Source organism: Agrilus planipennis, unplaced genomic scaffold (genome assembly GCF_000699045.2).
Source record: "Agrilus planipennis isolate EAB-ADULT unplaced genomic scaffold, Apla_2.0 scaffold96, whole genome shotgun sequence".
Lineage (NCBI taxonomy): Eukaryota > Metazoa > Arthropoda > Insecta > Coleoptera > Buprestidae > Agrilus > Agrilus planipennis.
The window spans coordinates 6,093-19,588 of record NW_020438968.1 but is presented as its reverse complement, the minus strand read 5'-3'; the positions used below and the strand labels follow the sequence as shown (position 1 = coordinate 19,588).

At 33.3% G+C, this 13,496-nt stretch overlaps 1 protein-coding gene across 1 annotated transcript; it reads left to right on the top strand.

Moving 5' to 3' along the window:
• The first annotated feature begins 2,065 nt into the window (after positions 1 to 2,065).
• Positions 2,066 to 13,253, top strand: LOC108734462 (ejaculatory bulb-specific protein 3). The gene is made up of 2 exons (XM_018466043.2): positions 2,066 to 2,308; positions 12,772 to 13,253. Exons 1-2 carry the CDS (start codon positions 2,113 to 2,115, stop codon positions 12,966 to 12,968), a joined length of 393 nt encoding a protein of 130 aa, XP_018321545.1. The 5' UTR covers positions 2,066 to 2,112; the 3' UTR covers positions 12,969 to 13,253.
• The last annotated feature ends 243 nt before the right edge of the window (positions 13,254 to 13,496 follow it).

Below are 13,496 nucleotides of genomic sequence, written 5' to 3'. Positions count from 1 at the left end.
GCTAAATATACTTAAAAATGTAGGGATGAGTTTCAAAGACAGAAAAGTGATATTTAGTTTGTATAAAGAGCAACAGGCAGTTGTAGAGATGGAGCTGCAACGTAGAGTTATAGTTATAGTTAATATTGGGAAGGGAGTCAGACATGGATGCACACTGTCATCGCTACTTTTTAATCTATAAATCGAAGACGCGATCAACGTCATTAAAGGCAGTACAACTGTAGGGGTAGATTCACTTTAAATAACCTCCTTAGATTTGCAGATGATATAGCAGTATTAGCATCTAGCAAGGATAAGTTGGAGATAGCTTTAAATAAAATGGAAACGGTATTGACAGAACAGTACTGTATGAAAATACATAAAAATAAAACAAAAATACTGATATGCAAGGGAAGAAAAAGTAGGGAAAGAGCGAATATAAAGATAGGAGACGAAAAATTAGAAGAAGTGGCTGACTAGGTATCTAGGATATCAGAATTGTCAGAACGGAAGGAGTAGTAGGGGTACAAACAGAGGATGGCGCAGGATCGAGTCGTTTTCAATAAAAAGAAGTCACTTCTATGCTCGCAAACAATTAATTTAGAAATTCGAAAAAGATTGTTAAAGGTGTATGTTTGAAACACGATGCTGTTCGGGTGCGAAACATGGGCAATGGGCGCGGCGGAAAAGAAAAGGTTATAGAAGCGTTCGAAATATAGTGTTACATACGAATGACGAGGATACCGTGGATAGAGAAGGTTAGAAATGAAAAGGTATTAGCAAGAGTAGCAGAAAAGAGGACTCTATGGAAGTCAATAAGAAATAAGCGAGATAAGTTAGTAGGACACCTTCTCAGACATGAAGGTGTAGTCAGAGACATATTAGAGGCAGGAACGGGAGTTAGAAGGAGTAGAGGTAGACCTAAATTAGATTACTGTTCACAAATAGTTAAGTATGTGGGATGTTCTAGTTTTAGGGAAATGCGAAGATTAGTTCAGGATAGGAAGGAGTGGAGGTGCGTGTCCAACCACTCATAGGACCGACGACCTTATAATAATGATTAATGTATTGAGGATAGGCTTCAGCACTCCATATAATCACCCTCAAGTAACTGGACTTTTTGTCGTTTCTTTGGATCATTAAGGAAACTGGTGGAGCAGTAATAATATTCCAACGATAAATAATCTTCCACTTCTCTTGTGTCTTCATTTCGTCCGACCATATCGCCCATCTATTTCGGCAAATCGTAAAAGAAGGCTGAAAGGAGTCAAAGCTTCATTCATCTTACCGGAAAAGTGCAGAATAAGCTTCAACGTTTACGTTTTAATATTCTAATTCTCGTAACAAGTGCAGAATATATAATAATACAAATAGAAATGTAGTGATTCTTCATTCTATTTTGAATTACTAAGAAATTTTTTGAAAAAAAAAAGAAATGTAATACTATCAGGACTTTTCAAATAAATGACTATGTACAAACTTATTGTTTGTTTGTCCATCTGAAAAACATAATAGTAACAGCATGAACGAGATTTAGCTACTACAATAAGTCAGAAAAGAAAAATTAAGAATACCAACTTTTAAATTGGTGAAGTGCCATTTTGACAAGGTAAGACAGTGTCAAAGAATCATTTACGTAAAGTATACTGATAATAAATAATTGATGGGGCGCTGAGGTAAAAATAATAATATAGTAGACAGGCGAAAGGTTGGACATGATGACATTTTGTAATGATTTCCGTTTGCGATTTACCATAAAGAACCCTTAGAAGACAATAAAAGTATTGTTTAGTATGAAATATTCGTAAATAGCGAAAATGTTGAAAATTATATTGCAATTCTGTAACTTAACTATTGAAGCTGTTTTAATACGACTAAATTGTTCTAACCGCTGCAATGCAACTCCGTTAATTGTTGCACGTGGAAAACAATTTCTCTTTTGTTGTTTCTGTCTTATTATTGAAATATTAACATACGCAACACGGTAAATGATAATGCAATTTCCGAGAGTGCGAGTAACTAAAGTCGAGGCGTTGCATAATAATCCCCTTCTCATAAGGAAATCTTTGGGAATGTATAAAAGGAGATTAGTAGTTAATTCCTATGCAGTTTGCACAAGTGTTATAAGTGAAAATGAAGGCGTCTGTTGTTTTTCTTTTTGCTGTTGTCTTGTCATGCATCGCCTATGCGATGTCTGCGACCAAATACACGACCAAATACGACAACATCGACCTGGACGAGATCCTGAAGAGCGATCGCCTCCTGGGAAATTATGTTAAATGCTTGATGGAGGAAGGAAAATGTACTCCTGATGGAGCTGAATTAAAAAGTAAGTACCACACTTAACTAAACTTTGAAATTAGAGGAAAAACTCTACAATTCCAGAATTTATAGTAGTCCTTAAAAGTTGCTTGTGTTTATGAATTCAGTATTTAAAATGATTTTGGAAAACTGCTTGTTACAATTTCCCAAAAATCATGTCGTAGTTTTAATAATGTTGATGGATTCCGCAACATTAAAAATAATGTAAGAAAAAATGCTCAAGAAATAGATTAAAGCTTTTAACAAATGTTTCAATACTTTCGATCATATTCAGGCAATTAACTAAATATTCTGGTTCCACTAGAAGCATAAAACACTTTTCTTGAATTATATATGCATTGATTGTGGTTTTTGCAGTCGCAGTCCAAAAGCACTAGTGTACATCTTAAGAAAATAAGAGGACGCATGTTTTTAACGACTTTAAGCTAAATTCAGCAGTTCAGATGACTTATGTCTAGATATAAGTTATAATGCATGGAAGCATAAATATTAGATATTCACTTTAACTCAAATTTACCAAGACAGAATTTTAAAATTCTGGAGCACCACTGTAATAGGTTTGATTTGATGTTCTACAATGTTTACCGCGTGTCTGTAATAAATTTACGATTTCTGAAATTTTTAAAAAATTCTAGGATCTTCTGATAAATTTTAGGTTTTAGGTGTAAATATATTGTTATCAGAAATATAATATCAATAATAGTATAATATCATAAATTTAATATCAACACTGCATTTTTAAATTTACTATCAATTATTAATATTGTTTGCATAGATTTTTAAAAGTATTAAATAATTTCAGTGACAGAAAATAGTCCCTGGAATATTTGAAATCAGTTAAAATTATAGTAACTAAAAGTTATCTCATTTGCAATTGCATATAAATGGTACACATATGTATCATTACAGCGACAGGTGTAGTGAAAGGGATGTAAATGGGGCACTCCCAAGAAAATTCGATACATAAAAGTGGAATTTGTAGGATATGAAATACCCGATAATAAATAAATCGACTTACTTTTTTAAACAACTAAGGCGTCAACCAACATTCAGCTTTTTCACTTTTGATAAAAAAAATCTGTAATTATCTTCTTTGAAAGACATTTCTCAGGATTCAACTGCATGATTTCTCATTTTCTATTTAATCATAAAAATGGGCTTCAAACGTGACGGCTTTTAATAATATGTTATGGTTTCTGGAAAGGACTACCCCTTTACATTAGGAAATGCCCATGTTTCATTTTCTGTTGCGTTTCTATTTTTTGGATTCATGTACATGTCCTTGATGCAATTTTAGAATTTTCGACCGTAGGAAATTGGACCAAAACAGTAATGGAATAAATAATCGAAATTTTATTGCAGCTTCTTCAACAACTTATGTTTACTCTTGCTCTTATATTAAGTATTTTCTTGAACAATAACCAAGTCATCCTGCCCAAACTTAACCAGAGGAAAAAATTTCGGTTGTTTTCTTCGATCACTGTTTTGGCCCAATTCCCTACGATTTGTATATACCAAAATTCTGATAAGTAAATTCTGGTTCTTTGATGAGTCCTGACGATATATCGTTTTAGAGTCATACAAAAATCTTAGTTTCTTGTGCAACATTATCCCAATAATTTAGAGGTTGATTTGGTTCAGGAATGCATTTTTAACTGTTAGGCTTCCATAAACAAGACAACAGAGAAATCCGAATCAACATCAACATTACCTAAGTATCTAAAGCAACTTCTACCAGAATATGCATCGCACCTTGTACTTCAACCACAAATTTTTCTAGAGAATGGAACTTGTTGGAGGCAGAGATAATGAATACCTAAACTACATTAAAGATAAATTCATCTACAAAAAAGTTACATAAAAAGAGTAGGTCTTGTTCTTTCATTATTCGACTACGGCAAAGTCAAAAAGAAGGATTACGATTTTAACAAATCTGTTACATTCGAAACAGCGCGTGAGCTCTGATTATTGCTTTTGCTATCGTATCGAAAGGGATGTTAAATGAAAGAGGGGAAAGTTTTGAGTTCATAAATATAGTAGAACATTAAAGTATACCAAGCGACAGGAAAACAATTTTACGGTGTTTCAGCATTCTTAAAATTTCCGTACACTTAACATTTATTTCATTTGTCTTGAAGCCCCTAGTCTAGATTGTTTACCTACTAAGTATCCGTTAGGTTTTCAAGCTATTAACCCACCTATGGATAAATAAAAAGTAGGAAAGAAGTTAAATTAATTATCACCTTATTGAGTAAGACAAGTCTTTTGACATGTTAGATACTATTCCTGTTTCTATTGAAGTCATCTGACAGTTTCACATTCATACAGTTATATGTAATTCAATTCAAAGGCGTGGTCGTGCATTGTCAACTACAAACAACACCAGTGGAGTTACCGCCAAACAATGATAAAAAATGTGCAGGAGGCACATTTGTGTTAAATTATAATGTTATTAATATGAAACCTCCGGAAGACTTAATCAAAATAGATAAACAGGAATATGTAACATTTCAAAAGACTTGTCTTCCTAAACAAAAAAATCAGCACCTAATTTGTTTCTTTATCTTTAGTTTAATTTATTTTTCCTTGGACTGGTTGTTTTTTTAAACTTTTTTGTATAAGGCCTACTCTATATAACGAAACGGTTATTTACACCGAAACAAAACGTCATGTTTGAAATAAATCAGTAGATCGCGAAATGGTCAGAGTAATATGACTAGATGCCAAATGCAATGATTATTTCGTCATCGGTTCATGTAAAATTGATTAGATAGTCATCAGTTTATCGGCTTAAGTCCTTGTCAGATACCGAAATCGGCCACTACCTGGCATCATCATGGAAATGATGGAACAAACAATTTTCATACATGAAACACTTTGAAACTCAATATAGTAGTTAATAATTTTTATCCACTATAAATTACCTCAAGTTAATGAGGAAAATTTCTTACTGTTTTTACACCCTAGATGGAAATTGAACCTGGAACTTTTGACTTTACGCTATATTTGCTGCTGTCACCTTTCGTATCTTACTGGTCAGAACATAAGGCGTAAAGCCAAAGCTCCCGAGTTCGATTCCCGTCGAGGAATTGACAACAGTAACAATTTTTTCTCATTAACGTGAGGTAATTTACCATCATCATCATGGTCGTCAGTCCTAAGACTGGTTGAACTCGCACGTCCACTCTTTCATATCCTGAGCTAATCTTCGCATTTTCCTAAAACTAGGACATCCCCCAACTATTGTGAACAGTAATCAAATCTTCCTCTTAACTCCAGTCTCTGACTAGACTTTCATGCCTGAGAAGGTATCTTATCAACCTATCTTGCCTATTTCTCATTAACTTCCGCATAGTCCTCTGTTTGTTTCTAGTATCTCTTCATTTCTAACATTCTCTATCCACGGTATCTTCATCATTCGCCCGTAAAGCCTCATTTCAAACGCTTCTAAGCTTTTCTTTTTCGCAGCGCCCACCGTCCGTGTTTCGCATCCGTACAATGCCGCGCTCCAAGCATACACCTTTAACAATTTTTTTCGAATTACTAAATTTATCCTTCGCGAGCATAGAAGTGACTTCTTTTTATTGAAAGCGGCTAGAACCTGCACAATCCTTTGCTTTAAACCCCTACTACTCCGTCCATCCTGACATATCTCACCTCCTAGATACCTAATCAGCTACTTCTTCTAATTTTTCGTCTCCTATCTTTATATTCGCTCTTTCCCTACTTTTTCATCCCTTGCACACCAGTACTTTTGTTTTACTTTTATTTATTTTCATACAATACTGTTTTGTCAACACCTCTTCCATTTTATTTAAAGCTATCTCTTAGTCATCTTTGCAAGATACTAATACTGCTATATCATCTGCAAATCTAAGGGAGTTATTTATTGTGGATAAAAATTAAGACTTAAACTTTTACCTTAATATTTAATTTTCTCTCAGTTTTTCTTCTAACATTTGCCCTATCGAAGACAAAAATACATATATAAAGGATGAACAACCAGGTAGTGCTTTAGAGTGTTCAGATCAAAATTTACAGTTGTTCACCCCCAGTTCTAATTCTACCTTCAAAAAGAGCAGTTTCACTTATTAACTTCTACTAATCTTCTTTTCCAGGTTAGATGGGATTAAAATTAAATTAAATAAAACCTTGAACAGCTCTTGTTTCTAATTTTGTGTTATTTGATTATCAAAGACGTCATATTTTTGTCAAAATCTGTTTATTGCAAAATTTTAAGAAATTGAAAAAATTACAAAATGACACCATCTTGTTTACAATAAACACAAACAAAATATTAAATTTATTAGGTATACGTAAATGAATGGATGTGTTGATTTTACATTAGAAAATATTAACATATTTTATATTTTAATATGAATTTTGCATTTAACAGTAGCATTCCAAACGAGTTCCTAATTTACAATTTAATTGTACGATTGTATTATGTCAGAGATGATTACTTAATAGTAAACCTAAACAATAGTGATTCCAGTAATCTGAATTCTATTTCGTACGAAATTCTAGAAGTAACCTTAACTAATTAAAACATGTACCACATTATAATTATTGCAACCACTTTTAATTTTTAACTGCAACGAGTGAATCAGAGTTCACAAGGCTTACAAAAGACTTAAATAAAACTTATATGTATAGTTGGAACGATCAAAATTGGCAGTCTGCAATAAATTATCTGTGAATATGAACGTATATTCTTTCTTGTTTCCATTTGGGACTGTAGCCATTTGCTGTGTTTTTAGCACGCCCTTGTTAAGTTATGAAATGCTTCATGGCTAGTACAGACAAAGTAGAAAGAGATAACCGAATAATAGAAAGCGATGCAGGGGTTAGAGGTTGCGTATGACGCAAAAGGTCAGGGTTGGGTTTATAACTGCCTGGTTGGAATTATATTTTTTGTTGTGTATTAACGCGTGCATGGAATATTCCGCCGTTTCTAGAAGGTTCCAGTACATTCCTCTGGAACTTTCCTTTCCTCCACTCCGAACTTTGTTCGTTTGTACTAGGGTTTGTCGGTTTTTAAAAACCGATTTTAAAAACCGGTTTTTTGGAGAAAATTATGAAATTCGAAAACCGGTTTTTTAGTAGGAAATATCGGTTTTCAATGTATGGATAACACTAAAAAAAAAATTGAAAATGACAAATGTAGCCAAATGTACCAGATTGATGAAAACACTGTTGCAAGCGGTTTGGTTCTTGGAATTATATCGGACCGATATAAACATGTGTTTTGTCTATTGGATAAATTAATTTAGATTATATATCAGTTTGATAGTTTTTATTTAAAGGAACCGGAAGAAGTGACTTCCTCTACTCAAACTCTAAGAAAAGAGTTTTTGGCCCTGGAAGCCACAAATAAAAGGACAAAAAATTTAGAATTATTATATCAGGCTTTAAAAACGATTAAGCCTAGTTCGGTCGCAAGTGAGAGGGTATTTTCTATTTCGGGGAATTTTGTGAATAAACTAAGGACACGGCTAAATAGCAAATCGATAGACGTCCTCTGTTTTCTGAAATCATATTTCATTAAACAAAAAAATAAATAGAATATTTAAATTTGTATTAAAATTGCCCGGAATAGAAAATACTTGGTCCTTTGCTTAATTGTCTTTAAAACTAAAAATGATTTTAATAAGTATGTATGCATAAACTTTATTTACTCTTGTCTTTCGGCTTTGATTATAATTTACATTATATAATACACAGTTGTATATTTTCTAATTGTTTTTAATAAGTATCCATCTGTATCTAATAACATTGTTTTTTAAAAAAAAAGTATCTACGGTTATTATAAAAATATGAAAATATATTGTTTTTATTTATTCGAACCCTTTGTTGAAAAACTCGTTTCACTATTATAAAAATATTTACATCCTTATATGTGAAAATTATGCATAAACAACGAATAATTGTTTTTAAAGTTATTTAATCCTGGTCAACTGTTATTTCTTTGTTCTACTAAATTGCATAAAAAAATCAATAAAATTGAACAGTAAATAATTTCAGTCAAAAACTGCGTTTAATCACTGTAAATTTTCTGTTAAAATTTTTTGTTTCGAATTACAGAATATTCGAGTATATTTTTTTATAAAAATTCGAAACCGGTTAAAACCGGTTTTCTGGAAAAATTATATATTCAAAAACCGGTTTTCTAAAATGTCGGTTTTTGTGTAAACCCTAGTTTGTACATATACGCCCGTTCTCCACACTAACAGTCTTCCCAGTTTTCTCTCATCGACTCTGTGTCATTGTAAATAAATACAGTTGTTCATAACTGTGGTTGTTATTTATTTTAACCCCACGATTTCATTTTTGTTGTTTATTTTATTGTTTAATTTTCCGATGCTGGGCAACATGCTCTTTTTCTGCTTGCCTGCGTCTCTTTCTGTTACACATTACTTAGTATAATGTTATTCCTTTTTCTTTATTAGTGTCCGCTGCAATTCCTACCTGACATCTCTTTTCTATGTTTGCGATATTCCTTACAACGTCTGTCGTGAGTAAAAGTAGGCGTTTTGTCAGCAACCGCTCTAGTCTAGTTAGTAAGTTGAAAGAAGAAAGTAAATGTGCGCAGTTTTATTGCCGACTATGCCAATTTTGAACGTTCCAACTGTATCCAACTATGAACGTTTTAGGGATACCTGTTACTGAGAACCAGTACTGAAAGCATTTTGTTCCTTTCCTTGTTTTTCCGAAATCGACAGCACGTTATAGTAAGAATTACTGGGATATTTTACATAACTAAATACCGATAATTTCTAGAAAGTTAAAAAGTTTTTTGCTTTAAAGTTTAGTATGTCACTATAATCATAAATATCTAGTAAGAAGCTGTTGTTACTAACAATTAATTGTACAATTCTTTATTGTACTAAAGTACGTATTACATTTTCCAGTGAAAGTAAGCAAAATAAGTGAACAAATTTTCAAGGAAATAGAATGTCTTGTACCGTAATAATGTGAACAGTAATAAGCAATAATATATTGGATAATCCTGTTATTCAATACCTTATAAAAGTGCGAAATTCTTATCAATTTTCAGTAGGTATATAAAAATCTGAAAAATTATTTTACAAGTCGATTTTCTTTATAGATATTGTTCTTTTGTAAAAATTTAGCCATTGTTAACATTATATAAGGTAGTTAGTCACATTTACAAGACGGGGGAAGTCCCAAAAAATTATAAACGGAACGTAGTAGTAATACCTAAAAGGTGAGGCGCGGATAGGTGCGAGACGTTTAGGACAATTACCTTAACTTCCTATCTTAACTAAAATTGTACAGAGGAGGATGGAAGAAAGGGCGGAAGAACTATTAGGGGAAGATCAATTTTGGTTTAGAAGAAATAGAGGAACGCTGGAGATCATTTTAGCTTTACGGGTAACAATATAGAAAACGATAAAAAAAAGAAAGGGTGCGTACATAGGATTTGTAGATTTAGAAAAAGCTATTGATAATGTTAAATGGTACAAGATGTTAAATATACTTAAAATTGTAGGGTTGAGTTACAAAGATAGAAGAGTGATACTTAGTTTGTAAAAAGAACAACAGGCAGTTATAGAGCTGGGGATGCAACGTAGAGAAGTAAATATTAGGAAAGGAGTCAGACAGGGATGCACAGAGTCACCGCTACTTTTTAATCTATACATCGAAGACGTGATCAACATCATTAAACTGTAGGAATAGACATACAGGGGTAAAAGATTAGTATGCTTAGATTTGCAGATTTAGCATGTAGCAAGGAGGAGTTAGAGGTAGCTTTAAAAGAAATAGAAGCGGTATTGACAAAACAGTACAGTATGGAAATAAATAAAAGTAAAACAAAAATACTGGTATGCAAGAGCGAATATAAAGATAGGAGACGAAAAATTAGAAGAAGTGGCTGATTTTAGATATCTAGGAAGTCACATAAGTCAGGACGGAAGGAGTAGTAAGGATATAAAGCAGAGGATAGCGCAGAGTCGTGTCGCCTTTAATATAAAGTAGTCACTTCTATGCTCGCGAACGGTTAATTTAGAAATTCGAGAAAGATTATTGAGGGTGTATGTTTGGAGCGCGGCTGTACGGGTGCGAAACATGGACGGTTGGCGCTGCTGAAAAGAAAAGGTTACAAGCGTTTGAAATGAGATGTTACAGGACTAATTATGAGGATACCGTGGATAGAGAAGGTTAAAAATTAAAAGGTATAAGATAGAATAGGAAAACAGAGGACTCTATGGAAGTCAATAATAAATAGGCAAGATAGGTTGGTAGGACACCTTCTCAGGCATGAAGGTCTAGTCAGAGACATATTAGAGATAGAAACGGGGGTTAGGAGGGGTAGAGGTAATTTTAAGGAAATGCGAAGGTTAGTTCAGGATAGGAAAAAATCTGATAAACAGCTAAATAGAATACTTGTACTCATTTAATATATATTTCTCTAAAAATTTGAGGTCAGGTCATATCTTTTATAAGTTGAACTGAGTAAGTTATTATTTGAACGACTTGAAGGCCAAATTGTGTAAACCAAAATCATGGAACTTTACGTAGCCTCGAAATTATTAATTATTCAAGTAACGAAAAAAGAAAACAATTCGCTTTCCGTTCATGTAAGTAAACAATCTTCACTACTTGCCCTGTTTCTCACAAATAACATTGAGTTTAATGTTAAGTGTACATGCAAGTAAATACCATTTTCGTCGATGCTGCTTATCTTATAAACCCAGTATTCCTTGGTAACATTGAATTGCAATACTCGTTATCACATTTTAAGTAAGTACCTGCTGAAACTGATGGCATATAGTGGAATTGCCAATTAAAGCTTGGAATAAATTAATGAAAATTGGATGTAAATTCAAGGACAGAATTAATTATAATAAATATGCAGTTGCACCTCCAATTAGAATTTCCAACTAGTTTAAAATAATCAGCAATTAACAAACATCAAGCAGCGAGAAAAGAGGATAGGCTTGTAAGGGCTATTTTTGGATCACTCTGAGCTCGAAATTTATAGATAGATATGTACATTATTCTAAAGTTGAACAGACTACTTTTTATACCAAATATTTCAAGGTATGTAATTGTTTATTCAAAACCCAGTGGCGTCTCCCTAATAAGAACATGTGAGCAATTGCAGCCCTTTGATTTTTAAACAAAACAAACCAAGCTGTGACAGTTAAAAATAAACTTAGGTTGATAATCATCATCATCATAAGGTCGTCAGTCCTGAGACTGCTTCGATACACACCTCCACTCTTTCCTATCCTGAGCTAATCTTCGCATTTCCCTAAAACTAGAACAACCCATATCCTTAACTATTTGCGAACAGTAATCTAATCTAGTTCTACCTCTACCCCTCCTAACTCCTGTTTCTGCCTCTAATATGTCTGTGACTAGACCTTCATACCTGAGAAGGTGTCCTACTAACCTATCTCTCCTATTCTCTCTTCCCTGTTCTCCTACTCTCTCTAACACCTCTTCATTTCTAACCTTCTCCATCCACGGTATCCTCATCATTCATTCCTCAGATAATATAAGGTATTTATGGTTTGCGAATCATTATTTCCGTCAATGAGCAAAGATACATCATTGATTCGCTCAGCCCTTAACATTACATTGGAGGTAGGGATACCTGTATTTCCGCAGTCTTCAACGTCAGATAACACCTAGCAACTGAGCAACTTCTTTAGTTTGCTCACAATCTGCAGTTGTGGAAAAATGTGTAGCGTCGCAAAATGAATTCCATCGCAGTTGTAGTGTGTTTTCGCAGTTCATATTATCCAAAATTCCAAATCGTTACTATCAAAACGGCTAATATCCCTAGAAAAAAATTTCAGTCTCTCACCAGTCTCTCAGAGTCTTTCAGCGTCTATAAGAGCGTCTCTCACAGTCTTTCACAGTTTCTCAGTTATTGCCTAGGTGTTTTTATAGATCTCTCACAGTCTCTGTATAAGAGACTCAAACGATAAAATGTTAATTCAGAGATTCGAGTCTCTCGTTCAGAGATTCGAGTCTCTCGTTCAGAAACTGGATACGAAATGAGGATCTCTCTATGACCGACTCGAATCTCTCGTTCAGAGACGCTAAACCGTTTTTTTGACAGTCTCTCTCAGCGACACCAAAGAGACTCGATGAGAGACGGAGACTCTAACTATTTGCGAAGAGTAATCTAATCTAGGTCTACCTCTACCCCTCCTAACTCCTGTTTCTGCCTCTAATATGTCTCTGACTAGACCTTCATGCCTGAGAAGTTATCCTACCAACCTATCTCGCCTATTTTTTATTGACTTCCATAGAGTCCTCTGTTCTCCTATTCTTTCCAATACCTCTTCATTTCTACCCACGATATCCTCATCATCCGCCTATAACACCACATTTCGAACGCTTCTAACTTGCACACATATATATTATTCGTAAATATTATATAAGTGGAAGCACATTTAAATATATTGATTGTTTACTTACTTATATTTTCAGAGGTTCTACCCGATGCCCTTAAACACAAGTGTGACGGTTGCAGTGATAAGCAAAAGCAAGGTAGCAAAAAAGTGGTTAATTTCTTGATTAAGAATAAACAGGATTGGTGGAAAAAATTGGAAAAGAAGTATGATCCCGAAGGTCAATATGTTAAAGATTACAAAGATGAACTAGAAAAGGAAGGAATTAAATTGTAATTTGTCAAATGCTGAAACTATTTCCATCTAAAACTCGAAAATTAGTAATACCAAACACTGTTAAGCATTTGCATCATGCAGAATTTTTTTGCGCAACGTTTAAAAAAAAACGTAAACGTAGTACTTGTTCTTCATAGATTGAGATGAAAAAAGTGAGTTTTCTTGCCATTTAATATTAAAATGTAAATGACATACAATTTCTTCAATAAAATTAGTAGTTACAGTAGTTAAAAGCAACTAATTTGTAAACAATATCTGCTGTTAAATATATTTAACAACTTTGAAGTGTATTATTTTCCCTAGATATTCCTATGTATTATTTATACAAACTGATGATAATCACTCACCAAAGGAAGTTGGTTATTGTTGTCCTGAATATTATTTATTTAAATTGTTTTAATCTAAAAAAGATTTATTTAAGCAGGTGAATAAATTAATAAAAAAGTTACACAAAGTTTCGGCAAAAACTAATTAATATGGCACCTACCTAAATGCGGTTTTATAACTGTTTATAATTATTACTTTATA